The following is a 27,950-nucleotide window of genomic DNA, read 5'->3' as shown; positions in this document are numbered from 1 at the left end:
TTATGCAAATTCACTTATAATTCGAACACATAATCAAAAATCCCAAAGCATGATAATTCAGTTACAGTGTATGCTAAGGTATCAGTGGAAGCCAATAGTAATATTATTAAAACCTATTATGCAAAATAGGTTCTTCAATTGAAAAGCTAGTGGAATTTGAAGATATGCAATTTTTAATAGGATTCTTTCAAATATTTATTACTGTAGACTACACTTGGTAGCGATCGGGTGGTCGTCCAGTTTCAATTTTGCACTCGTTTAAACAAACAGATTAATGAATTTATACTTTCTATTTATAGAAAGTATACAGGGTATGATGGAATCTAATAATCCTATTCATTGTGTTGGAGAATCAAGTTTTGTGTGTTCTATCCTTGTGCAACTGCCGAGGTACAAAAGAACATAAAGATATAATTAAATTGAATTTGATATTTAGAAAAGAATCAAGAGAGATTGTATACTTCCAATCTTCAATCTTAGTTACCGTGTTTTTGTTTATAATGATATCAATGTGTAATACTGTTTAGAAAAGTTCATCTTGTCATTTGATTTTTCCCATGTGATATTTTGCTTAGATTGATTTTTGTGGTTTACTTCCACTTGTGGGAAATACTAATACTCCAACAGAAAAAATCATAAGAACAATTAAATCAGGAATACAACTTTTCGTTAAATTTAAACGTTTTTCTGAAATTCCCAACTACCACATTTTCTTCTTTTCTTATACAGTCAATAACCAATCAACCATCCAAAGAGAGACATGCAGTACGTTGGTAAAGTAGGTGGTTATGTCTACAATCAATGGAATTCCTTAAATCCAGCAACATTACTGGGTGCCATAGATATTATAGTAGTTGAACATGCTGATGGTACATTACATACTTCACCATGGCATATTAGATTTGGGAAATTTCAAATTATAAAACCATCCCAAAAGAAAGTTGATTTATATGTTAATGAGATAAAAACTGATTTACCTATGAAATTAGGTGAAGGGGGTGAAGCATTTTTTGTATTTGAGGTTGATGATGAAAATCGAGAATATTTATCAAATAGTGTTTTGACTTCTCCGGTTATATCTCCTGCATCATCCCCTGGGTCTTCGCCTGATGGATCACCCTTGTTGTCACCAGCATCGGCATCATCTCCAAAACAATCAGGAAGTGAACAGGCGGAAACGCTTGAAGATTTGGATTTAAATGATGAGATTGAAGATAAGATTCGATTGAATGTCACGGTACCATCACCACAATTATCATCGACGCGTTCTAAAAGTCCAACTCCCGCGCCATCCTCTTCATCAATTAGATCTAAGATTGTAATTGAAAGTGCTAAAAAGGTTACACAAAAATTAAATATCCCATCAAAAGTTGATATAAATGGAGATATGGTTATAGATATGGAAGGTTATAAAGCAAATTCACAAAAAAATATTGAAAATTCAGAAGAATTATTTAATAAAATTTTCTTAGAAGAAATTGAATCATCAAAAGATCAATATCCAATTGGTCAAGAAATTAAAGCATGGGAACAAATTATAACAAAAGATGAAAATGGAAATATTAGAATATCAAATCAACCAGATTTTGAAGCAGTAGATATGGAAGATGACATATCTATAAGCAGTAGCGCCAACCTTCCAACTACAACAAGCACTACCACCAGTACAGCTGCCACCGATAACAAAACCTATTTCAAAACCCTCAGATTGACTTCCGAACAATTACAACAAATGGGACTCCACTACGGAGAAAACACCCTAAAATTCAAATTAAGCGAAGGTGCCGCCCAAATCACCTCCAATCTCTATCTATGGAAATCAAACACCCCCATAGTCATCTCCGATATCGACGGTACCATCACAAAATCAGACGCCTTGGGACATGTCCTAAACCTAATCGGTCGCGATTGGACACATCCAGGAGTAGCCAAATTATTCCAAGATATCCGTCTGAATGGATATAATATCGTTTATTTAACCGCTAGATCTACAGGACAAGCTGATTCAACTCGACAATATCTCCAAGGTATAAATCAAGATGGGGTAAAACTCCCCCCGGGGCCCGTGATACTTTCCCCCGATCGGACATTTGCGGCATTAAGACGAGAAGTGGTGTTGAAGAAACCGGAAGTGTTCAAAATGGCTTGCCTTTCCGATATAAAAAACCTATTCTTCCAAAACACCACCACTGATACAAGTGATGAACAGACTCCATTTTATGCGGGTTTCGGGAATAGAATCACCGATGCAATAAGTTATAGATCTGTCCATATCCCCAGTCATCGAATCTTTACCATAAACCCAGATGGAGAAGTCCATATGGAATTGTTAGAATTGGCGGGGTATAAATCGTCATATCTTCATATTGGAGAATTAGTTGATCATTTTTTTCCTCCGGTAAAACAGGGGAATAGTTTGGATACATATTGGAATGATAATCAATTGAATGAATATATGACTACTAGATCAACTACTGGAGATGGTCTTGTGAGTCCCGGTAGCCCGGGGTCGCCTAGGAGTATGACTGAGGAGACATTCCGGACTGATGAACGGTATAATGATGTGAATTATTGGAGGGAGCCGATAAATTTCGATGATCTCAGTGATGAGGAGGATGAGACTCCGGCGGGTGAGAATATTAATGGGACGGTATTGAGTGGATCGCCAAATTTGTTATCTGGTGATAAGTTGCATGATCCTTCAAGGGAACCTTCGCAAGAACCCAATGTCAATAATCCGGAATTGATAGTCAATAATCGAAACACTAATAGAAGTAGAGCATCGACTTTGGAAAGACCAACTTCTGCATCTTCGTTCACCTCCCCTTTGAAATCATTTATGATGTTTGGAAAGAGTAATAAGACCGATGAAAAGGTAGATGACGATGATCAAGATTATGAAGAAGAAGAAGAACAAGTGGGATTGGGAATAGATAGTAGTAGTCGTGATAATAAGGAGAATGAAAGTGATGAATATACTGAAGAAGAGGATGATTATACCGATGACGACTATGATGAGGACGATTATGATGAAGAAGAAGATGAGGATTATGAAGATGAAGAGGAGGACGAGGAGGAAGAGGAGGATGATTATGAGGATGATGAGGAGTATGATGACGATGAAGAAGAAGATTTAGATCAAGTCCCAGACCATGATGATGATGAATTGGATATACAAGAGAAAGATATCTCAATTCAAAACCCCAAACCAATTATAGAAGATGATGATGAAATTCTTGTGGATGAGAAAACTGAATTTATTAAAGCTAGTGATATTGAATCATTGAAGATAGGTGAAACAGCTCAATAAGAGTATTGAAGTAGTTATATATAGTATCATAACCTTTTTTTTTATAAATATAATCACATGCTTTGTGCATTTTATATATGGATAGATATAGTTTCTTCTCTATACGATTTCTAATTTAACTAATTTTTTGTATCATACATTTTTCTTAAATCCTCTTTGCCTAATAAAAAATATTTTCTTGGCTGACCCCGGATTTTCAAATGATTGATAATGCTGAAGTATTTTTCTTGGAACGTTAGCTTTGCGGTGGCAGACTGAGTTCTGGCAAGGAAGGGGCTGATATCAACTACAATCAAGGGGGGAGGTAGATGGTTGAAATTTTATATGTGAAATCCAGGGATAGTTTAAATTATTTTTTTGGTCATTCGCTAACGGTTTCACTAAAAATTTTAGAATTTGTATTGTTATTATTATTATTAGGCGAGTATATGTTGTGTTACCTTATATAAAAAAATAATAATGATAAATAAAATATGAATAGTACTAATATGACTAAACAAAATGTCAGTTGAATAGTGGATATGGCTCTACCTAAATGATCTAAAGACATGGCTATCTATTGAATTCTTTGGTTAATGAATATGAAATCTTCTTGAACAGAAAAAAATGATTATTTAATTGATAGAAATATGATCCCTTTAAATATTAAACAATTAAGAATTTAATTTTAAGGTTTTTTTTGGGGTTTAATTGAAAAAAGTTTAATAAATTATGTGCTCAGATCTTACACTTATAATGCATGTGCAAGTACAATATTTATTAACTAAATATCCTAAATAGACCCATTCCCCAAGATTTACGATTCTTTCACTTGCTTTTTTATTTGACTTACGTCATTACCTATTATCTCTCGCGGGGCCGGTGATTTATTTCCAGAATGGAAGCATATGATTGACTAACCGTGGGGTAGAATTCATGTTGGACGTAGCTGTCGATACCAATGGAAAAAAGTACTCCCTTGAATCGGAATATAACCCTAAGATTGAAAACGATATGGTGTTCGGAAATGTTGCAATATTCGAGAAAAAGAAACTGACATATTAAGGTTATTGCAAGATTATACCTGAAAAATAAAGATTCAGCTCGGAAAGCTTTGAATTAACTTTCCCCGTATGAATGTTTAAATTAATCATTTTGAGATGACTCACCATGACTACATGAAAAGTACGAAATGATGTTCCAGGCGTTCGATATGTGTGTCTTCTTAAGTTATCCCCCGAGCGATGACCCATTTGTTAGTGGGTGTAATGACTGTAAGAGTAAGGAATGTTTTTACTAGAATAGTTATGTGCTCCTTACAATGACCATGTTGTGTGTGTATTTGGAGCTCACAACCATTGAAGTTTGTGCCGGTAATGACTTCGTATCGATTGTGCTTTTCGCAAAAAAGGGGACATTTTTTTATTTAATTAATACTTTTATTTCTTATCTAATGCAATTCATTAATTCTAAAGTGACCCTATTTAGATAAAACATAAAAGTATAATTAAAGAAAATGAAGTGAATGATGAAGACTTATTTTTTTTTGCAATTAAATTAAAATACAAAATCATCAAATTTATTTTTTAGCCATCCACTAAGCGCAAAAATATCAATCAATCAGGGGACTAAAATTTAACTATAGAGTTGGAAAATTTGGGGTAAGCATATAGTTGCAGCTAAACAAACAAATACACGCCTATTAACAAAGTAAGATAACGAATACTATAAATTTCGCCTAATCAAGTTTACAACTAACGGTTTTTTTGATTTTTCTTTTTTTTTTTGTTATCAAATATTGCATTATTATTACCCCCGAGTATATTAACTATTTATATCTCCCCATTTTTCTTAGTGGGGTTGTATTAGAATTGAAACGTTTATTAAATTTATGGGTAGGGGTTTAACATGATGGGGGGGGAGGGCTCCAATTTGGTAGTGAGGAATGCCCTGATTCTAGAACTTTTGTTGAACTAGTCTACCACAGCCACAAAAGACGCGTTTTTGTGATCAGAAGTAGTTGATGGAAAAGTTACAAATAGAATCTGAGTCAAAGCATTGTATTGATTTTGTAAGATAAATAGTTCTGGTTGATTCTCTCTCATGCTCTCTCTTTTTATTTTGAATGGGATAAATGAGATAATCTATGAATGTCAATGATATTTGGGCAGTGATATAATTTGTTCCTTGCGAGTTCCCTGTCCGATTTTGTGAAACTAATAAGATTTTAAGACAGATCGTTTTTATTTCTGTACCTCTTCGTCTGACGTATTAAACGACGACTAAACGATTAAGATGTGACATTTGAATGGTACACAAGTAAATAATTCCATATTGTGTAACGGAGTGCGCGTGGGATCAATAAAAAAGGATCCCCCTCCTGTATCGTATTGTTCTATTGTACTTATATCGTCATTATACATAAGCCCTTACATCAAATGTACAGTGAGAAAAAAAAAATCTTTTTTTATTTGATAAACAACACTCAAAAGTTTAAATAAAAAAAGGATTTGAAATCTACAGCAATCAAGTGAAAACCAACTTTATCTAAAACAATCTAAACAAAGAGACAATCATAGACACGACTTCTTTTATATTTCATTACTTACCTACGTCGTTTTACACTTATCACTTATTTGCATATTGAAAAAGCAAACACAAGAAAGAGAGAGAGAGATAAATCGATTTCATATTTTTCATGAATTCATTTTTACAACCGTCACATTCGTTTATCCAATATACAATATAATAATATATATACTCTAATACGACATGAAATTCCTGAGACGACTTAGACATAAACTAGCCTATTGGTTTCTAGCGACATTATTTGCATTAGCTATAATACAACTTCTACTGTATGATGATTCAAGTATATTTAATCGATTAATGTTATTTAATTATTCAACATCCAAGAAGAATCAAATATTTAAAAATCAATTAATATTCCCCAAAAATTTAGAAATAGAAGAAGACATCAAGACATTTGTAAGCAGTAATCCACAATTCTTTAATAAGAAATTATTAAATTATCCAAAATTCATTCAAGCTAGTGAAATTAATGAAACTTCTTCACAAATTCATTCAAATTATTCACCTTATAATTTCACAATATTTACTTCAGGAAATAATATTCATATGGATTTAAATCAATGTGATTCCAAATTAAAATCAACCAGTAATATACAAATAGATCAAGCAATCCCTTTGGATGTTTCATTACCAGATATATTAACCAACTTACTCCAAGAAATGGAATCAGGAACTAGTCAATATTTAAATGAATTAGCTCCATTCGTATTACCCGAATTAAGACTTCAATTGAAATTAAATGTAGTTGATCGATTTTGGTATAGATTAGCCGGAAGTTCAGTTTGGTTAGAACAATATGGGGTTCATTTCATGATTTCAAGAATACTTTATAGTCCCAAAGGTGCCAGAAATCAACCAATAATTTCATTAACTTATGCACAAATATTTGATAAAGATTGGAATGAATTAATAAATACAAAATTATTAGTCCCCACCAATAATTTAAAAAAGGATAAATCAAAACTAAAAGAATCGGAACAGCCTCAAAAATTTAAAATTTTGAATTTTCCTTATTTTTTACCGATTCCTTTTTGGCATGATTATGATGATACTTCAGGTAAATATTATGGACCAGAAGATCCAAGATTAATCCTCGTGAAAAATAAACGAGGTTATGAAGAACCATTAGTGGTTTTCAATGCCTATCATAGAAAACTTGTTGATTTTGATGATGATGATGATACTCGAATAGTAATGAAACCTGATTTTTATCGTTCAATGTTTTTATGTTGGCCATGGCAATTTCAAAGAGGGAAAGAAAATGTAGAAGCAATTAGAAATCCTGATTATGATACTCATTTATATAATCGAATAGTTGAATTACAAATTAAAAACCTACCTCGAATGAAAACTCAAAAAAATTGGACTCCTTTCATAAGTCAAGTAGATCGGATTCATGATGGGTATGATAAACGGATTCAATTTATTTATAGATGGGCCAATCTTGATGTGCTTAAATGTGATTTAGATGGGAAAAATGCGGGTGTTTGTGGATTATCATATCGATTGAATGAAAACCTTGCCCCCAAGAATGAGATTGGCCCCTTGAGAGGTGGAACTCAATTAATCAATATAAATCAATTATTACAAACTGCCAATATCCCAATTAAAAAATTCATCGTACCTAATCGAGAGATTTGGGTGGGGTTCGCAAGAGCACATCTTGATGATTGTGGATGTGGGAAAGTCTTGTATAGACCAAATATGGTTATAATTGTTAAAGATAAAATTAAAATGGGTAAATCGGGTGAAAGTTTATTTGGAGCCAAAGACAACTCTAAGATAATATATCGTGATTTATACAAAGTAAGTCATATTTCATCCTCACTTTCATTCGATATCCCAATCTTGGGATGGGATTTATTAAACCCAAGTGATTTATGTGGACATGTAAATGTCCTAATCCCGAATGGTATTTCATCCTGGACAATACAATCACTTGAAAAAAATAAAGACACCTGGAAATCAGACGATTATCTAACATTATCATTATCAATGAGTGACGCAACCGTTCACAAAATAAACATCAAAGGATTATTTCAATCAATAATTGATCTACCGGATAAATCCCTCTTCTTAGAACCAGACTACAAACCCCCTTCTCAACAACAATCTCAAATCTCGAAAGAAATCAAGAAAAAACTTCAAATCCCCGAATCGGCCGCCATTAAAGCATTCCAACAACAGCAACAAGCACAACAAAAACAGGGTAGTGAGGATGATAATGAAATCTCCCTACCGGGGTTCAATAATGATAATGTCGTCTGCGCCCTTCAGAGTTCGGTTCAGTTTTGTGCCGCATATGGGAAAGAAGCGGCATTGGCCAAGGAGCAAAAGAAGAAAACGTATGGAAATGTTGCGTTTGCCCATGATCATGATGATTATGATGACTTGGGAGAGGGGGACCTGAATGAGTTCGTGGGTGATTTTGAGAGGGAGAGATATTTTCAAATTTTGAATTATTTGGAAAATGATTTTGATATGATGAAGTCGGATGTTAGGAGGAAGATGAAGTCGATGAAATGGTTTTGATGAAAGGACGGAGAGGGTATAGAATTTCTTAAATAGAGAGTTGTATTAGTAATAATAAATACATTTAATAATTGTAGAAGTTTAGTGATTGGAGGAAGTTTTGTTTCGATCAATCTCGTTGCTGTTCTCCGTTCAAGTAAACCGCATGTTTTTTAACTTTTCATATTTGCAATGATTTAAACATGTCAACAGACTGTCCTAATTCAAATATGAGCAATACCAACCAACTCATCCGGCAATCGCTTGCATGAGGATGATTAGTGTGGAATTTCATTTTTTTGGGCAAACAGCACCCCAAAAAAAATCAAAAAATTAATGCACAAGAATGGATATTAGACACCATTAATGGCATATAACAACCGTTGGATCCCCTCTCCAACCAATCATAACACCGAGCATATCAATCAACCGGGTCTTGTATCAAAAAAATGTATGCAAAAAGATAACTCCGATACCGGGAATCGAACCCGGATCACAGCATGGAGAGTGCCGTGTGATAGCCATTACACTATATCGGATATTTTCCGCAAAAATATTTTTTCATCAATTCCTAAGTCATGTCATAGCTCAATTTTGTTTCGTCAATAAATCGGGAACCATATAGTCTTTCTAAAATATAATTATGTTAGGGTGTTCTAAGACTAGGAATTTGTGTTTGAAGAAGTTTGGGAATTATTGGAGATCTTAGTAGAAAGTTATGGGACTGTGGAATTAAGGGGGTAATTGGGGGTTTTCGTGGTAGCGCTTGAGGTTGATTTTCTTAAAAAGTGATTTAAACTTTCAAAGTAAGTTTTAAATACTGTGTAATTAATTACAAAGGTAATAGAAGTATTGGGTTAATGAATTATAGTTTATTTAGGGTGTAACAATTATTTTTTCTGATACTTATAGCTTCCTTTATTGATGTTGTTTTTTCATAACTTTTTTGCGTAAAATTTGCAGCCATTTTGATGGCAAAAAATGTTTTCATTTGTGATATTCTTCCTAATTTGCATCCACTTCTTTCTTAACAAACAAGCTATCAATTCGACTCAAACTAGCTAGCTATCACCAATCATCTTCATTATCAACAATGCCTATCGAATTAATCCTTTATCCAATCATGAGACCATTGGTCAGAGCCAAATCAATTCTTTTCAGTCCACATAGAAGAAGTTCTCGTTATGTCCCCATCATTAAAGAATTACCAAAAGAAAACATTTCCCAATATGCCGTCATCAAAAGATTTGGATCTGGTTCTAAAATATTTGATGTTTTCGATACCAATAAAGGAGAATTACCCGTTGGACCAAACAATCCTCATGATCGAATTTTTTGGTTTCATCGTTCAAGAGCAGTCAAAGGTGCTTATAAGATGTATTCATCAGCTATTTCAGGTACTGGACCCAATGGGGAAGATGAACCAGTTGCAGATGTGAAGGCGGGATTAAGAGGGAATGTCTTATTGATTAGAGCACCTGATGGGGCTGCTGCTGAATTGGGTTGGCATATTACCAATCATCGAGTTGATGCAATTGATAGTTATAGAATGTTTACTTTGGCTGATGGAGTAACTTATCAATGGACGTATAGAGGGAAATGGTTAGAAATGGTCCATAATTTAGGTGAGAAGGAATCTGAAATTAGGGAAAGAATTGGTCAAGTTGTTCCAAATGGAAATAATGGATTTACGTTATTTATTAATGAAAGTAAAATGCCTAGAGAAATGGCCTTGAGTACTGCTTTGTTGTCATATATTGATCAATGGAATACTACTAATGAAGTTGGTGGAATTTATCATGCTAAGCAGCCAGGACAAATTCGTTGGAAGAGAGATTGATTAGGAGACTCAGAATTATGGCTTGCTTCTGGCTTTTTTTTGGTTACGTTCATATCGTATAGTTTAATATACAATTAATCTCAATCTGTATCACGTGCAATTTTGTAGATTATTGTTGGTCGGGGGGGATTGCTGCTGTTCATGAATGAGCGATATTGATGGGTTGTCACCAAACTAGTATTCTGTCGATTTCTCCATGCGATGAAGTAAATCGCAATACCCGTAAAGTCCCTCGTTAATTACTCCGTCACGATGCACACGTAACCTCCAACAGACAAGGTCACGCTCAATGTCATACAAACTGTTAAAAACATTTCCAGAAAGGCGGAAAATAATCCAAGCTGTTAGTGAGTCTACATATTAGATACAATGTACACAGTGCTACCAGTTCCTCCGTGTAAGTAATCACAATGTGAAGAATAGAATATTTGCAGCTTTATGAAAAGAGGTCTTTTGGTTGCATCTAGATTCAATGTGTATGCAAGGGGGTTTGTAGCACAAACAAAAGTCTTGATAACAGCATATTAAAGTGTCTAGATCAAGTAGCATGCTAACAAATTAAAACTTTAATCGGCATTTTTTCAGTTCAGCCCCACCACATTCCATAAGGCTATCTTTTACGACACGTTTAACAATTTATTTTTTAGTAAACTGTGCGCGGAAAACCAGCTCCTAAAAATTTTTCAAATTTTCACTTTTCGCGGGGTGAATCATTTTATCATAATAATGAATAATGGGATTGGGTTACCGTCAATTAAGGAGAAACTTTCTTGAGTAAAAAACTATAAATTCAACAAGATCTTTCCTTTCGAAGATTTTTTTCACCCCGTTGTTTTCTTGACATCTCTTGGATTGTTTCTCTACGTTTTTCTACCATGCTCAGATCAACTATTCAATCAGTTAAGAAAATGACACAAACAAGATTAAAATCTACTTCAATTGCGGCAACTTATTTCCCAGAAGAACCAACTGGTCCAGTTTTAAAAACCGGTTGTATCCCAGGTCCAAAATCACAAACATTAAATACGGAATTAGGTGAAGTTTTCGATAATAGAGCTGCTTATTTTGTTGCTGATTATTTCCAATCTGTTGGGAATTATATTAGTGATGCTGATGGAAATAAATTATTAGATGTTTTCTGTCAGATCTCATCCAATCCACTTGGTTATAATAATCCAGCATTGGCTAAAGCTGCTAAATCGGATGAAATGATTAATGCTATTATCAATCGTCCTGCTTTGGCTTGTTTCCCATCTTCTGATTATAAACAAATTTTGCAAGAAGGGATTTTGGCAGCTGCTCCTCCTGGTATGAATAAAGTCTGGACTTCTTTAAGTGGATCAGATGCTAATGAAACTGCTTATAAGGCGGCATTTATGTATCAACATACTAAATTAAGAGGTGATAATGGATTCACTGAAGATGAAATGAAATCAGTTATGGCTAATAGTACTCCAGGTGCTTCTGATATGGTTATTTTATCATTTGATAAAGGTTTCCATGGAAGATTATTTGGATCTTTATCAACTACTAGATCTAAAGAAATTCATAAATTAGATATTCCTGCATTCCCATGGCCAAAAGCTCCATTCCCAATGTTGAAATATCCAATTGAAGAACACGTTGAAGAAAATAGGGCTGAAGAGGATAGATGCTTAAAAGAATTGGAATCAATTATTAAGAACTCTCCAACCAAGGTTGCTGCGTTAATTGTTGAACCTGTTCAATCCGAAGGTGGTGATAATCATGCTACTCCATATTTCTTCCAAGAAGTTCGTAGAATTTCTCAAGAACAAGAAGTTTTATTTATTGTTGATGAAGTTCAAACTGGTGTTGGTGCATCTGGTAAATTCTGGGCTCATGAACATTGGGAATTACCTAGTCCTCCAGATATGGTTACTTTCTCCAAAAAATTCCAAGCTGCCGGATTCTATTTCAGTAATCCTGAATTACAACCAAAACAACCATATAGACAATTTAACACTTGGTGTGGTGATCCATCTAAAGCAATTATTGCAAAGGCTATTTATCAAGAAATTGTTAAGAATGATTTAGTTACTAGAACTGGTCAAGTTGGTGATTATTTATATGGGAAATTAAATTCGGTTCTTTCACAATATCCAACCCTTGTTTCTAATTTAAGAGGTAAGAATTACGGTACTTTTATTGCTTGGGATTGTACTGATGTTGATACTAGAACAAAGATTTTAATGGGATGTAGAGCTAAGGGTGTTAATATTGGTGGATGTGGTGATGTTTCTATTAGATTGAGACCAACTTTATTATTTGAAGAGAAACATGCCGATGTATTCGTTGGAGTCTTAGAAGAAGTATTAAAGGGGTTGTAAAAGTATATAATATATAACTATCTTAGATAAGGTTTGCTAGTAATTATTTGACGCGTTATTTTGATTTTTACTATTTTTGAAAGGAAATCTTTTTTTTTTGCAACATTTACGTTTATGTTGCAACCAAGATAAAGAAATATTTCAATAAGAAAATTAAGAGTCTTAATGTTGCATCTTATGCGGAGTGGCGTGGGAAGATTAGAGATGACTTTTTTCTAAGGAGAAGCTATGCCGTAAACTATTGGACATCAAGGCAAGGTAGTTTGGCAATGTCGAGATCCATACTTCGAAAAAATGAAAATGATGTAACTGAGATGCTAAATAACGGAAATCTTTTCTTGATACCGACAGCAATACTCAAAAGAAACAAATAGACGACGTAATAGCAAACTATTCGCTAACTAACTAAACAATATTCTAAAACCTTATTGTTTTCAAGTTCGAAGCAAATAGCAATATTGCAACCATTGCTGAGACGAGTGAAAATTAAAAATATAAGCCATGTGATGTAATGTTTGATTGCAATTTTTTTTGCAATGTGTTGCAAATTCTCATTGGTTTCTTGTTTTCGTGTTTTGATAAGGGATGAAGGCATCAGGCGCCAGACTACATGAACGAACAAGAATTATAAATCAGAGACCGATCCTTAAAAGGTATAAACGGGAATCCCCCCCTTGATCATACGATTCGTCCTGTATGATCGTATTGTAAATTTGTCTCAGATTGATCGATGCTACACAAGTTTATAGCAAATTGCAACATCGAAATAGTTATGATCCCTGCCAGGAGAAAGGCGGCAATTAATGACAGTTTTCTTTTTATCTCACGACAATAAATTAATAGCAAGACGAACTCCTTGAAATGATGGGGAATGGGAAATGGGCTCAGGGCCAAAACAAAATAATTAATTAATACATAAATTTCAATTGGTCCCGAGCGGACGATTATTAACCCAATTAAGAATTAGTCAATGCGCAGCCGCTAGAAACTTGTTTTGCGGGATTAACAATGTATTGAAGATTGGATTTTGTTTTTAAACGGAAATTGAAGGCGATATCGGTTCTTTTTTTTTTTTCGATGCCGCCTTACTTACATCAATTCACCTCGCTCTTCGTTGTCAGTCTTGGCTGGTTACTTTCAGCTTGGCTGTTGTCCTGTCAGATTTTACACTGAGTTCACCCTGTCGTTTCAAGTATTTTTATTTTTATTTATTCTCTCCCTCGTTTTCGATTTTTAATTTTAATTTCTTATCGAGAACAAAGAAAGTTTTTGGATTTTTGCCATCTCCTTACATTTATTGTTATTTCCCAAGTTTATAGCAATAACAACAACTAGAAGAAGGAAAAACACTTATAATACGCAACCTCAATACCATATAGGGGGAAGAAAGTTTGTCAAGTTTTTAAATACTTATTCCTCATCAATTTATTTATAATTATTAGTTTTATTTAATTCGTGATTCTTAGTTTACTTTTATACGATGTGTTTCGTTAATACCTATTAAGCTACCAAAACACATTACCGTATTTTATCAAAGCTGTCAATAGAGAACCACAACAACTACAACAGTAACTAATATATATTAAACACATATCTAACAAAGTTTAAGAAAGAGAGAAGAGTAAGAGAATAAGAGAGAGAGAAAGAAGAAGAAGACAAGTTCAAGATGTTGGGAAGACTATTTAAACAGAATCCAACCAATATAAGTACCCATTATCAACCCCATAGTCAGCATCACAGTCATCATCACAGTCACCACCATCATCACAACCAACCTCCACCTACAACCTTACCAAATAATATAAATCCGCTTTCAATACCTCCTCCATTATTAAGTCCAACAAGTTATGAAGATTCATATTCAAGAGAAATATTATATGGAACTCATAATTCAAATCAACTTAAATGTTATCAATTCAATACAAAATACTTTCGAATAATAATATCTCAAGATGGAGGAAATTTACGTTCAAAACAAGTTTTATATGATTCAGCAACGGAAACTTATTCACCTTCAAATCCATCAACAACTTCCACAATTTCTAAAAAGAATTTAAATACCAAAAATATATCAACTTCAAAAATGTATCATAATATATCTGATTTAAATGATTATATGTTTGGTTGTGGATTACCTTCAAATGAAACTCATAGTACTACCAAGATTCATATTTTACCTCCGGTTGCAAATTCTGCATGTGGACAATATAGTTCAGTATTGATTACTAGATTATTTTCAATTAGTGACTTGGAAGTATCTGAAAGAACTCCCTTATCTACATTTGCAAGTAAATCAAATGATTGGATACCGACACCAGGTATTGCTTTGAAAGAATCAAATATTATGAAATATCCATTTAAAACAGCTTCTCAAGATACTTTAACTAATAATGGAGATCACAGCAATCCAAAATCAACAAATAATGTTAATAGTAGATTTGCTATTGGTATTGTTGTTTCCTTAGAATCAATGAATTGTGTCAGTGATGTGATTTTTAATAATTGGAATGAATTATCCCATTATTTGGTTATTTTACAGAAATTAGTTTATAAAAAATTGATGATTTTATTAAATCTGGGATTTAATTATGATAATGATAGTCATCAAATAACAAGTTGTCAATATTTAATTAATAAAAGAATTCAATTTCCAAATTATATTTTACATGGAGATTTTGATATAAATTCACAATTAAATAAACTTATAAAATTGATTCATTATAATTATAACCTTCCAAAATTGATAAATTCAAATTATTTAATACGATCCTCAATGTTAAATGATTCTAAATATAATCCAATGTTGATCAATTGGGTATTAGAAGTACTAAACTGGTTAGAATTTAAAGATGGTAAACCAATGACTGTTCCATTACCCCATTTTTCAAATTATAATTATAATTCATCATTTCATCAAAATTCATTACAAGAATACGTTAATCCAAATGCAAACACTTTTCTTTCAAGTTTATTAGCATTATTAATACCCTACAGACATCTGGTTAGTGATAAACCTTATGCAAATGTTAATTCTAATACTCGTGAAGTTACAAGAGTGGTTGTAATGACTGGTAATCCTGTGGTTGCAAAAAAATTAATTTTTATTTTGAATGCTATCATTCCAATAGGAAGAAAAATTGAAATGTCACCATTTATAGAAGCTTGTGCTACTGAAAGTAATTATGGAGATGAAACAAATGGTACGGCCACAGCCAAGATGTACAAAGGAGAAGAAGAAGTGGTGGAATCGGCAGCTGCTGCAACTGGTAGTGCGGATTTGGTCGCATCAAGAGAGAAATCACTTTCTCCAATTATAAGTACAACTGCGAATGGTATCTTACCAATTCCAATCAAAGTAGGGAAAGCTACCTTTGAAGGAGGTAGTAGTTCGCCTATATCGTCTTCAGATAATTCATTAGCAAGATCAACACCATCTATTAAATGGGATATACCGAATAAGTCAAGTGCATCTACCCCAACTACAAATAAATCAAGGGTTGAAAGTGCAAGTATGAGTATCCCGATTGTATCAACCACAGCTACTACTTCAACTGCCCATACCCATGCTTCTATGTCCAAGCCATCTTCAGTATCATATTTATCATCATCTTTGAATTCATCATATTCTTCATCATTACAATCCAATTATTCATTATCGAAATTAGGTGGATCATTTATGGAAAAATGGAAGAATCAAATTGGAAGTATAAGTTCACATTTCCCCAATGCCAGTAATCCAACCACAGGTATGCATACTCCAAATAATATCAATCTTGGAAATGCAAATGGATATTTTGATGCTGTGAATAGTAGTAGTAATAATTATTGTTCAGAATCAACACAATTTGGAAGTTTATCAAAACGGAATTCAATGCAGTCCTTAAGATCTCCATCTCCAGCAGTTGAAATTGATGAATTTAATTGGCATTCAAGTTCAAAACCAATCAATATAAACTCGAATAATAATATGAATAATAATTCTTCCCATCCTATCCCAATGACTCCAACGAAATTATCAAGAACTCAATCGATTTATGATATGTATAATATGAATAGTTTGATGAATGTAATGGATGAAGAAGATTTAGTCGATGATACATTGAGCGATCATACTAGATCAAATGCAAGCCCTAGCAATGTTGCCTCTCCAACTGGTACAGCAACTCCAGTTAGTACACCTGCTACAATTCATAAATCGTTGGAAATTAAGAGAACAAAGACTAGTGTGTTTACTCCGTTGATTAATGATAATATGATCAAGAATGTGGATGAACATAATCAACATGCTATTCGGATGAAATGTCAGGCGATTATGAATCAAAAACCAAGGTTTAGAAAGATTAAGACTTGTTTGGAAACATACACCAGGCATAATCTGGTTGATGTAGATAAGTCAACCGATGCGGGTGAAGAAGAAGAAGAAGGGATTGTATTTAAACATAAACCATTATTATCTTCGGTAGCATTCTCGGATGAGTTTAGACCTGAATTTAGTATCCAATCCTGTCCCTTGAATCCAAAATTAGAACAACAAGTAATGAGTACAATGAGAAATGATTTATTATTTTATCAAAATAATTGTAAATATGAAAGTATCACCACTAGGACGATTTTCATTAGTTTAAGAGCACGAGAAATTAAATTAATTGAAATGAATCTTCAGAATACTAATATACAATCGCCTAATGAAGCTCCAATGGCTGGGAATTATTTTGAAAATAATACTAGTATGAATGGTGGTGGCGGTGGTGGTAGTACCAGTCGGAGAAATTCTGCTTCTACTGCAACTGCTTCTGCTGCAGCTGCTGCGGCGGGGTTGAATAAGAGTTATAAAACGAAGATTAGAAAGATTTATACACCATCCAAGAATCTTGGAGACCGGGATTTGATTAATCGGATTGAAGTTACTTTGGATGATATTAATCAATTGTTTACAATTCAACAACAATTATATCAGGATAAGAAAAGGAGTAATGGGAAGGAATTTCATGATAAATTATCCAAATTGGTTTTGAGTTTATTAGAGTAGTAGAAGAGAGAGAGAGATTATTATTAATCGTATGATTTATCTGGAAGAAAAATAAAGAGAGAAGGAAAGGAAAGGAATCATACCACAGGGAAAGAAAGAAAGGAAAAGTACGAAATGAATGAACGATTTATTTTGTCAGGTTATTATTTATTCATGTAATTTTAGTTTTTTATTTTTATTTAGTGTTAATTAATTAGTGTAAATGAAAAGGACATTTATTAACGAATTGTATTCAATGTTTTTTTTTCAATTATGGTTGAAATCGTTGTTCTGCCGGATTACTTATATTCACAACATCATCTTGCATATAATTCCAATTACTCCGAATATTTCAGCAGTTTTGTGTAACACAATTGGCTGGTTTTTAAATAGAAAAGTAAGGGGGGTTTATTATACAAGTGAAGTGGAGGTTCCATAATAATAATAAATAATTATAGTATGGATTAGCTCTTATCCGGGGGCACCAAAATGCCTCGTCATTCAATTTCTAAAAAAAAGTTCTATGTGTTCGATGTGGCTCGAGATAGGAGAAAGAAATATCTGTTTTAAAACGACCCAGCCTCAAAGATAACGAACTAGAACAGGTCTATCCACAAAACAAAAGCCATGGATCTGGAATATATTCGATACGAACTACGGTTTACTATCTTCTTTATCTGATCTCCTGAATCAGTACCATCCGCGGAATAAAGAGTTTGTAATTACGGTGTACATGTATGGTTTTTTTTTCTGATAGGGAGTATAAGCGCATTCGGAATTTTACATGTAGGTCCGCCTCAAAAACTGATTATTTTTATTATGCAGTCATATTTTTTTAACATTAAATTAGATTTATTATTTTTAAGGTACCGATGTATCCTTCTTTATTGTTTTATTATATGAAACGGGATTCCCAGTTTTGTGAAATATTACACAAACCCATTCAATCAGGATTTTAGTTCTTTTACAGATTAAATAAAATTACCGCTCTGCATACCCACATGTACAGTTGATTGTAATCAAGGGTCTCTTTGGGGGGATCTCAAAAAGTTTCCTTGAAAGATAGAACAGAAAGGAAAGTAAATGTGGATGGTTTGAGATTCTTGATCGAGAAAGATAACATTCTACTTGAGCTTACTAAGTAGCAATCGATTCGTATAAAAAATTTTAGTTTAACACCGATTTCAGCTCACTAATGAGAAAAAAAAACGTTCGGCAAACGCACTAAATTTCGCTGTGAAAAAATATTCTACTCTCTCAGTATTTTTGCGGCCACAGTTGCAATTATCTCTCTAACCACCAAAATTTCAGAGCTGTTTCCTAATAAATCTACAGTAGCAAATACTTTATTGATATTCTGTTTTGTTAAATAAAACAATAAATATATAAAAAGAAAACTGTCTATATAAAACACAAGCGTCCTAACCCGAAAAAACCCAAATAATAATAGTAATAATAACATATAGTGATACCCGTTTCTAAGCGATTGTAAGGAACCCAAATAACAAGAAGGGTTCCAAGAATGCGCAATAAACATTAAAAAATTCAATCCAAAGGAATGTATATGGATTCTCTAATAATACACCTATAACCCGCTAGCTAACAACTGTGGATTGTACTTTGGTTCAGTAGCAAAAAGCTCATGTTGTAATTGTTGTTGCTGTTGTTGCTGTTGTTGTTGTTGTTCATCGGCCATAAGACTCCCAATATTAGTAACCACAGTATCATTCATCAATCCATTTGGAGCTCCCATAAATATATTCCCATCCATAGTAGTTTGTTCTGTTGATTGTAATAAACCAAAATCACTATTCAAACTATCTGCTGTACTAACTAATTCCGGAAGTGAAACTTCATTACCAAAATCAAATGTAGCTTGATTTGGAATTTGCAAAACCTCATTTTGATGTGGATGTTGTGGCTGAGCTTGTGGTTGCAATTGTGGCTGGGAAGAAGTACCGAAAATTTGACTTTCGGAATAACCAGCTGCAAGACCGAATAATGTCGAACTATTTAATCTTGATAAATTTGGTGCTGAAAATGCGCGAGGATGGAATAAACTACCATCAGTGGTTGATAATGCTTGCAGTTGTTCTTCGAGAATATCATTTGGATATAAAGCTTGCAGGAAATCTGAATATGAAGAAGTATTGGTTGTATTGATGGAGGAAATTTGTGCTGAATGTTGTTGTTGTTGCTGTTGTTGTTGTTGTCTTGGAGATATGGTGTATTGAACTTCATTTGGAGGTGTTATAATAGTATCATTCAAAGATATATTTTGATGTGGTTGAATTTGAGTATAATCACCGCTAAATAAATTTGTCTTGAAAACCGTTTGATTGCTATTATTTTCCAATTTAATTCTCTTTTTTGAAGGTGGTTTATCACTTCTAGTAGATAAAGGAGGTGATTGGTAAGGTTGAGGAGAAACGCTATAAGCAGAACCATTATCTTGGAATGAAGTATATTCACCAGTTCTTTCAACTCTCTTAAAGAATTCCCAACATTTATCTCCATATGTCTTTGGAGTTAAGCCAGTAACTGATTTAAAGACTCTATGGAAATGCCAAGCACTTAATTTTGATTTGGCGGCTAATTCTTTGAATCCTAATACACCACCTCTTCTTCTTCTTCTCTTTCTCTTCTTACTATTGTCTTGATTATCATCATCCATTTCTTCCTGAGGAAGAGGTTTTAAATGGGGTTGAAAAACACTAAGCGCAGCAGCTAAAGCCAAATGACGACAAGCTAAATCAACCAACCTATAATGATCGGAGTCATTCTTTGATATTGTTGTATTAGAAGGGTTCATATCTTTAGAACCTTTGGTGCCCGGGGCATTTATTATAGGTAATGAATATCTATGTTGAACTCTACCGTCATGGGCAATGACATTATTAATTGTCTTTATAATCTGTTGTTCATTAGCTCTCTTAGTTTCCAAGATATTCTCCTTGATTTTCTTAGTATTATATTCTTCATCTTCATCTAGCAATGGAGAAATGAATCCAATTTGATGGTTTACCGTACAAATACACTTGATCAACAAGTCAACATCAATAATTGAACAATGTAAAGGATCACAAGATTCACAAGGTTGATATCCTAATTCAAGAGCTGTATTTGGGTCTGTTACAAATTGAATTTCCAGTTGTAAATTAATAATTGGTTGTGCATCACAATCAGGACGACAAAATACTTGAGTTGATTTATTACAAACATAAAAGGAACCCACGGCTAATGGGTCACTAAATTGATAAGCTTTCCACTTACTACTTTCTAATGAATATGCCATGATTTTAATATTTTAAATAAGAATTCCAAATATATATCGTTTGTTATTCCAATCCAATATATATGGGTTAAAGTATGTAAGAAAAGAAATAAGATAAGAGTCGGTATTTTGGAAAGATTTGAGAAACAATTGAAGGGATATTTATATATTTAATCCGTATTTTATTATTCTAGTATTTTCTATTAACCTGTGGCATTCAAGATTAATTATTTTCTAACTTTATCATGATGTAACTTGAAAATAAAAAATATTTTATTTATTCTATTTTCTCATAATGTTTATGCAGATTGAGTTAAAATCTGTTACACAAAGTCATTTATGACATTTTATACATATTAATTTTGCATTACACCCTGCATATTGTTAAAAAATAATTCTTACCTAATCTCTTGAACAGGGCTAAAAAAAACTGTTAAATAATATTTCTAAAAAATCCCCCCCTTAATTGGATTTTATATGCAGTTTTTGAGCCCCCATACTATCGGTCATTCCCTGTTCAACCTTTTTGCTCCCCAACTTCCTAATCTGACCGGGCTAACAAAAAGAAAACCAGAATCGTACCACTGGGAGAGATAGGTTTAGGTTTAACAGTAGAACATAAGAATAAACCAATGCACAAACTACTAGTCTCCCCCCACGGTAGAATAAGTTCCTACCCCGGCTGTGCTACAAAACCTGTCAAACTTTCCTTCCATCTTGTGTAGAGCCAAGCATATTAATGTGAGGTGTTTTCAAATTCCCTCGCAATAATTTTCCCGATATGATATCTCAAAATCTGCGTATACACATAGATTATTCAAAAATTATTTTCCACATACTCTCCCCCCTTTCCTCCAAATACAACATGAAAAAAAGGAAAACGGATCATGAATTTACCGTTTTATCGTTTCATTGGTAAAACGAAGTTTTTTTGGTTTCTTTCTATATTTATGAGTTCGCTTAAACAGCAAACGTCGACTACTTGCATTTTAACGAGATGGGTATCGTCAATTATTGCTTTGACGTCACCTGTCATGACGTAAGGAGCCTATGAGCATCATAACCGTTTGGCAATCAACTTCGACAGGGGGGGGTTGGATAAAAGGTCGATCCAATATTAGATACCCAGCCGTGTCTTTGTCATGTGAGGAATTAAATTAATTTTTTTATGTGAGAGATCATGTACTAGATTATGTTGCATGTGCCGGAAAATTTTCAAGTAATGCGATGGTGGAGGGAGTGTACCTTGCAAATTCATAAGTTAACATTTCTCAATGAAACACTACAGCGTGTATTGAAAAATTCAAAATCTATTAGAGAGAATGGGCATGTGACGTCTTTGATCTCTTAATTGTTTAGATCATTATATTATTGAAGGGTGGTGATTCATCATTATTTTTCAATGGATCTACTCAACCTTGTACCAATCTATTTCAGGTTATTATCCCTGTTCATCATATGGCAATAACTCCACTTGTGAATTATTTATAAGTCAAAAAAAAAGAGGTGACGACACTTTGGGGGAGGGGGGGACCCTTTACGTCATAAATTTAAACGTCAAATTTCAATTATAAGTTTCATACTGCATATAGTACATTGTGATAGTTTAATTTTAATTTTGATATTTTGTGCAAAGTACACGAATAGGAAGAATTTTTACCCGAATAGTTTAAATTATAACTTTTATTATTATTTCTTATGTGTAATCTCCTAGTGGGTTATATACAAGAACTATTTGGAGGAGAAGTATATCTGAAACATGAATGATAATAATATTCACATGTTAAATGACGTCAATAGATTACAGCCAAGACATGGAGATCATCATTACATTAATGTTAAATATGGATATTTCATATTTGGTTTAAGTTTAGTTCATATATTTTATAGAACAATATTGAAGTATGTATATGTGAAACGTTGGATTTCTACCGGTACTCATAGTAGATTATTAAGACGATATAGTTCTATTCCAACCTGGTTAATCGTCTCGGTTTGGTTTTTAATCATATTCTTTGTTGGTGGGTTCCATATAGATGATTTTTCAGAAGAATATATTGTATCTGCCAAAAGATTCGGAAGAATCGCATATTGTTTAATTCCATTAAATATCTTTTTAATCTTAAGACCTACAGATGTTAGATTATGGAAAATTGGATATTATATTGAAAACTTGAATTTACATAAATGGATATCTCGATTAATTGCATTCTGTGTTGCTATTCATTCAGTCGGATATTTCTATAAATGGATTACAGAGGGAACCATTTTATCCAAACCATTCGAAATACTAAATCTTTTAGGAGTGATTGTGTTTATATTGTTTGCAATCTTGATTGTTTTATCAATTAGGTCAATGAGAAGGAGAAATTATGTTTTGTTTTATGTTCTTCATAACATCACCGCTTGGAGTATGGTTTTATTGATCGCCTTACATGCTCGTCCTGGAGTTACTATCTTTGCATTTGTGAATATGGCATTGCTTTGTTATCAATTATATCTTAGATATTATGCTTCTTATAAAGTGGATACTTTGAAAGTTATTGAAAAACCAACTTCAACATTGAGAATAGTTAAAATCAATCAACCAGATAATTTTAAAAGTTGGTTACCTGCATCACATATTAGATTGAATTATTCCATGCTGAATATAAGATCTTGGACAAATGCAACTCATCCTTTCACACTCGCCAATATTTCAGATGATAATAATAATCTCATCCTAATTGTAAAGAAAACATCCTTTGTTTTTGATCCGATGCAATCATATCTTTTGACAGGACCTTATCCCGCATTACCATCCCCATTCTTCAATAGCGCAAAACTAGTGAATATCGTATGTGGTGGATCTGGTATTTCCTTTGCATTACCAATCTATAGATATTTTAAAGTTTGCAACCCAAACGCAACCGTCAAGTTAGTTTGGTGCATTAGAAATAAAGTTGATACGTTTATAATACATCAATTGGATATAGAAGGTATTCAAGTCTTCATAACATCTACTATTGGACAAGACTCTCCGGTATCGTCATCACCATCCACGCCGTCAAATTCTAGTTTTGAACCAATTGAACAAGTGGTGGATGACGAGCATACGCAAGGATTATTACAAGATGGAGAAGACGGAATCGAACTCCAAGAATTAAAAAATGATGACAACAATGAACCCCCTACTGTTGAGAAATCTGCATCCACCACATTCCATGTTGGAAGACCTAAACTTGACGAAGTCTTTGCAATTGAGGACCCAACATTAGTGGAGGATAAGAGGAATAGTTGGGTAATTGCTTGCGGTCCAGATACTTTGATTGCCGATGCAAAGGAATGGTCGAAAGAACATGAATACCAATTTTATTTTGAAAAATATGAAATGTAAATATGGAAAGAATCAACATTCTTAGAAAATCTAGATATTATATATAGCAAAATCGAAACATCTTGTACAATAATCATAATTGCAAAAAATTGATTGCAATACTAAAAAAAGCAATCAGCTCGCACTCAGGATCGAACTAAGGACCAACAGATTTGCAATCTGCTGCGCTACCACTGCGCCATACGAGCCAATTTTTCAAAAGAGGAAATTTTGTCACGTGCTTCGAAAAAAAGAAACGTCGAAAAACGTGATTTTCGTGTGATTTCTGTCGTCCGGTATTTCGCGACTGTCTTTTAAGGTGAGAGCGTTATAGTTATGGTGTTGTCGATTTATATATCTTTGATAGAAGCCTTTATCTATAACGAAAAGATAGAGTGCATAATCAGTATTGTATATGAAAAAAATTTTGATTGGGGTATTTTGAAGTTTGTAAAACGTCCAGCTAATTTTCTGCTACAAATTAAAGAAAAATGGCTGCAAAAAATTGCAAATTGGAATTTTGCAGTATTTTTACAAATACATTTAATTACTATTCAGGTTCTCTATTCTACTTAGAATCTGATAGTCGTTTTAATTTTAAAGATCATTTCCTAAGCAAATCTGATCATCTTATTCGAAGCCCAGTTGCATTTCCTTCGACCGTTTTCTCCAGATGATAAACGTAGTGTCCAGCGTGATTTAAATCAAGCTTATGAAGAGGCTGTATCACGCTTTTATCAAGCATACATTTGAACAAGCAGAGCTCCCGGTGAAGGTCATATAACATCAGGTGTACTCCAGAGAGAATGTTCATATATGTTTCACCGATGTTACTCACCCAAAAAAAGAGCTTATATCTCGCCTGAATCTATTTACACACACATTAGATTTCCGACTCATTGATAACTTGTCATACTACTTAGCTAATTGCCGGTTACATGACAATACAATTCGGGAGTACTTATAGGTTTGTACTACTTTGGGTATCTCATTTATACAGACAAGGTCACCCAAATGTTTGCAATCGATCAACATACTTCTGAGACCGACCAAGCACAATATTTTGTAAAATAAAACCTTCTGAAAATTGTGACAGTAACTTAGGATTACAGGACAATGGAGAAATTAATAGTGCCCAATCAGAAGAATATAATCCTACTATGGATCCAAAATCATTCGCAGATCCTGGAGAAGCAGTCACACCTACCTTGCTTAGTCTTTTAGGTGCGATTGTGTCAATTGTTATTGCCTAATAATTTTGGGTTGGTTAATTTATACATGATACTTATAGATATTTGTTTTAGATTTTAATACAGTAACAGCCTATAAATCTCATAGTCAAAGCCGTAGAGCAATATTCTTCTTATCCAGCAATTCATTAATCGAAAAGTTACACAAAAACGAGCCAGGGCAAAAAAATGCCATAATCGCGCTTCAGCTCTGACTCCAGAAATTTTCGGTGATGATTAAATTATATTTCTGGTAAGATTCTCATTTGATGAACAAACATCAAACAGACATAAATATATCATTTAATCAAAATATATTGAGATATACTGTTTCACCTTTCCATCTATAGCGAAATGTCAGTGAAACTACGAAAAGACGCGTCCCCTATCTCAAGTTTGAAAACAAACGCAAAACCCTCGCGGTTCACATTTCAGAATTTATTAGACTTAAACAACCCTACCAAAGCATACCTCCTGCCCTTATCAACAATCGCTCTTGTGGACTTGAATGCCTTTTTTGCACAAGTTGAACAAATACGACTAAACCTCACAGATAAAGACCCTGTGGTATGTGCCCAATGGTCATCATTAATCGCAGTTAGCTACGCAGCAAGAAAATATGGAATTGGGAGACTTGATAGTATAAAATCAGCTAGGGAGAAGTGTCCGAATTTGATAGTTGCCCATGCCGCAGTGTTTAAAAGAGGAGAAAGTCATTGGGCTTATTTACCTGGTATGCCAGATGCGGCGACCCATAAAGTGTCACTTGATCCATATAGACGAGAAAGTCGGAAGATTTTACGAGTGATTCAAGAACGATTTGATCTTGTCGAGAAAGCAAGTGTTGACGAAAGTTATATAGATTTTGGCAGGGATGTATATGAGAGATTAATGAAGTATTTCCCTGAGCTTACGTCATATGATGACCCTACAGATTATCTTCCACCAATACCGAACTTACTCCCAAAGGAGATACAATGGGAGGGAGACGTGATACTCAGTGAGAAGGAGATATCAATTGACGAGAACGCACAAGAGAAGCGGGCAGAACCGGTTATTGAAGATTGGGACGATGTTTGTCTCGTTATTGGGTCTCAGATACTTCTAGATCTTCGACAAGCAATATATGACGAGTTGGGATACACTACTTCAGCAGGACTAGCAAGAAACAAACTTATGGCAAAATTAGCAGGCGGGTTTAAGAAGCCAGATGATCAAACAATAATCAGAAATGTCGCAATTGATCGATTCCTTACGAATTTTCAATTGAATGATATATCCGGAATGGGAGGAAAATTGGGTGATACATTGATTCAACGGTTTGATGTTCCTCCAGATAAGAATTCAATTGCATTCATAAGAGAGAATTACAATCTAGAACAGGTTAAGGAAGAGCTTAAAGATGACCAAGAACTCGCAGTGAAGCTTTACAATATGGTTCGAGGATTGCATTCGCTGGAAATCAGCAACAAATCAGATCTAAAATCTATGGCATCAAACAAGAATTTCCTTCCTCAGAAACCAGTTGCAACTTTAGGACAAGCTTATGGATGGCTTAAAGTATTTGCAGGAGATTTATACAACAGATTAATAGATTTAGATAATGAAAATTTGGAATTATCCATGAGCAAGTTATCGAAGAAACAAAAAGGATATGTTAAAAGACCCAAAACGCTTACAATTGGAATATATGGAGTTTCTGGCCTGAGAATTACACGACAAACCCCGATTCCATTTTACCGTGATTTTGACAAGATGAGGGATGTAATAGAAGAGGGTGGATATAACCTAATCCGTGACTATTTGGAAGTAAGTACAAACCTAAGCAGAATGAATGGAGATAAAAGACCCAAAGAACTTTTCAAAATGGATCCATTCCAAGTTAAGATTGTCCCCATTAGAAATATGTCATTGTCAATTTCAAACTTTGTAACCCTTAATGACACTGCTCTCATTGAGACTTATGCATCCGAAAATACAGAAAATAAGATGAATAAAATCACTCGAGAATTAAAAGAGATAAATGAACTAATGAAATTAAAAAAAGAAGCAACACCTCCGCGGCCTCAGACTAATAAAGTTATATCTAAAGAAGACAAGGAACATATAGCAAAGATGTTCAAAGACTTTGAATCTTCTTATATAGAACCTGAACCAACCCAAGCAACAAAACCCATTGTTTCCCAGAGGCCAACCAATGACAATTACAAACGTATTCGAAAGCAATTTGATGACTACCATTCTCTGGCTTCGATTGAGAAGAAATCCGAAGAAGCCATCCTGGAAGTAGTTGAAAATAATTTGGCAAAACGCAAGAGACCTAAAATGGATATCTTCCAAACCTTGCAAAAAAAGAATAAACCCAGTTTCATGGAAATTCTACTTGAATCAAAAGTCTGCCCCAAATGCAAAATTCAAATAGACGATGCATTGGAACATAATGATTTTCATATAGCAATGGAACTTTCCGAAAGATTAAATAGTTCAGGATAGACAACAATAAT

At 33.7% G+C, this 27,950-nt stretch overlaps 8 protein-coding genes across 8 annotated transcripts; 7 read left to right on the top strand and 1 right to left on the bottom strand. All coding sequences in view use genetic code 12, as the record gives it.

The window, feature by feature from the left end:
• Nucleotides 1-760: 760 nt before the first annotated feature.
• SMP2 (phosphatidate phosphatase) lies at nucleotides 761-3,310 on the top strand (the record flags this gene model as incomplete). Its single annotated transcript, XM_049407655.1, has 1 exon — nucleotides 761-3,310. One exon carries the CDS (start codon nucleotides 761-763, stop codon nucleotides 3,308-3,310), a length of 2,550 nt encoding a protein of 849 aa, XP_049262940.1.
• Nucleotides 3,311-6,061: 2,751 nt separating this feature from the next.
• On the top strand, nucleotides 6,062-8,413 carry J8A68_003765 (beta-mannosyltransferase; the record flags this gene model as incomplete). Its single annotated transcript, XM_049407654.1, has 1 exon — nucleotides 6,062-8,413. The coding sequence occupies one exon, from the start codon at nucleotides 6,062-6,064 to the stop codon at nucleotides 8,411-8,413; it is 2,352 nt and encodes a 783-aa protein (XP_049262939.1).
• Nucleotides 8,414-9,485: 1,072 nt separating this feature from the next.
• On the top strand, nucleotides 9,486-10,232 carry J8A68_003764 (uncharacterized protein; the record flags this gene model as incomplete). The annotated part of the gene is made up of 1 exon (XM_049407652.1): nucleotides 9,486-10,232. The coding sequence occupies one exon, from the start codon at nucleotides 9,486-9,488 to the stop codon at nucleotides 10,230-10,232; it is 747 nt and encodes a 248-aa protein (XP_049262938.1).
• Nucleotides 10,233-11,140: 908 nt separating this feature from the next.
• Nucleotides 11,141-12,580, top strand: UGA11 (Uga11p; the record flags this gene model as incomplete). Its single annotated transcript, XM_049407651.1, has 1 exon — nucleotides 11,141-12,580. One exon carries the CDS (start codon nucleotides 11,141-11,143, stop codon nucleotides 12,578-12,580), a length of 1,440 nt encoding a protein of 479 aa, XP_049262937.1.
• Nucleotides 12,581-14,246: 1,666 nt separating this feature from the next.
• On the top strand, nucleotides 14,247-17,609 carry J8A68_003762 (uncharacterized protein; the record flags this gene model as incomplete). The annotated part of the gene is made up of 1 exon (XM_049407650.1): nucleotides 14,247-17,609. One exon carries the CDS (start codon nucleotides 14,247-14,249, stop codon nucleotides 17,607-17,609), a length of 3,363 nt encoding a protein of 1,120 aa, XP_049262936.1.
• A 1,564-nt stretch (nucleotides 17,610-19,173) lies between these two features.
• ADAEC (Adaecp) lies at nucleotides 19,174-20,883 on the bottom strand (the record flags this gene model as incomplete). The annotated part of the gene is made up of 1 exon (XM_049407649.1): nucleotides 19,174-20,883. The coding sequence occupies one exon, from the start codon at nucleotides 20,881-20,883 to the stop codon at nucleotides 19,174-19,176; it is 1,710 nt and encodes a 569-aa protein (XP_049262935.1).
• Nucleotides 20,884-22,621: 1,738 nt separating this feature from the next.
• On the top strand, nucleotides 22,622-24,238 carry J8A68_003760 (putative metalloreductase; the record flags this gene model as incomplete). The annotated part of the gene is made up of 1 exon (XM_049407648.1): nucleotides 22,622-24,238. The coding sequence occupies one exon, from the start codon at nucleotides 22,622-22,624 to the stop codon at nucleotides 24,236-24,238; it is 1,617 nt and encodes a 538-aa protein (XP_049262934.1).
• Nucleotides 24,239-25,800: 1,562 nt separating this feature from the next.
• Nucleotides 25,801-27,939, top strand: RAD32 (DNA-directed DNA polymerase eta; the record flags this gene model as incomplete). Its single annotated transcript, XM_049407647.1, has 1 exon — nucleotides 25,801-27,939. One exon carries the CDS (start codon nucleotides 25,801-25,803, stop codon nucleotides 27,937-27,939), a length of 2,139 nt encoding a protein of 712 aa, XP_049262933.1.
• Between the last annotated feature and the right edge of the window lie 11 nt (nucleotides 27,940-27,950).

The sequence above is a fragment of the Hemisphaericaspora subhashii genome (assembly GCF_019202705.1).
Source record: "Hemisphaericaspora subhashii strain CBS 10753 chromosome Unknown scaffold55, whole genome shotgun sequence".
NCBI classification, from domain to species: Eukaryota; Fungi; Ascomycota; class Pichiomycetes; order Serinales; family Debaryomycetaceae; genus Hemisphaericaspora; species Hemisphaericaspora subhashii.
The sequence above is the reverse complement of the archived record's forward strand: the minus strand, read 5'-3'. Positions and strand labels throughout refer to the sequence as shown.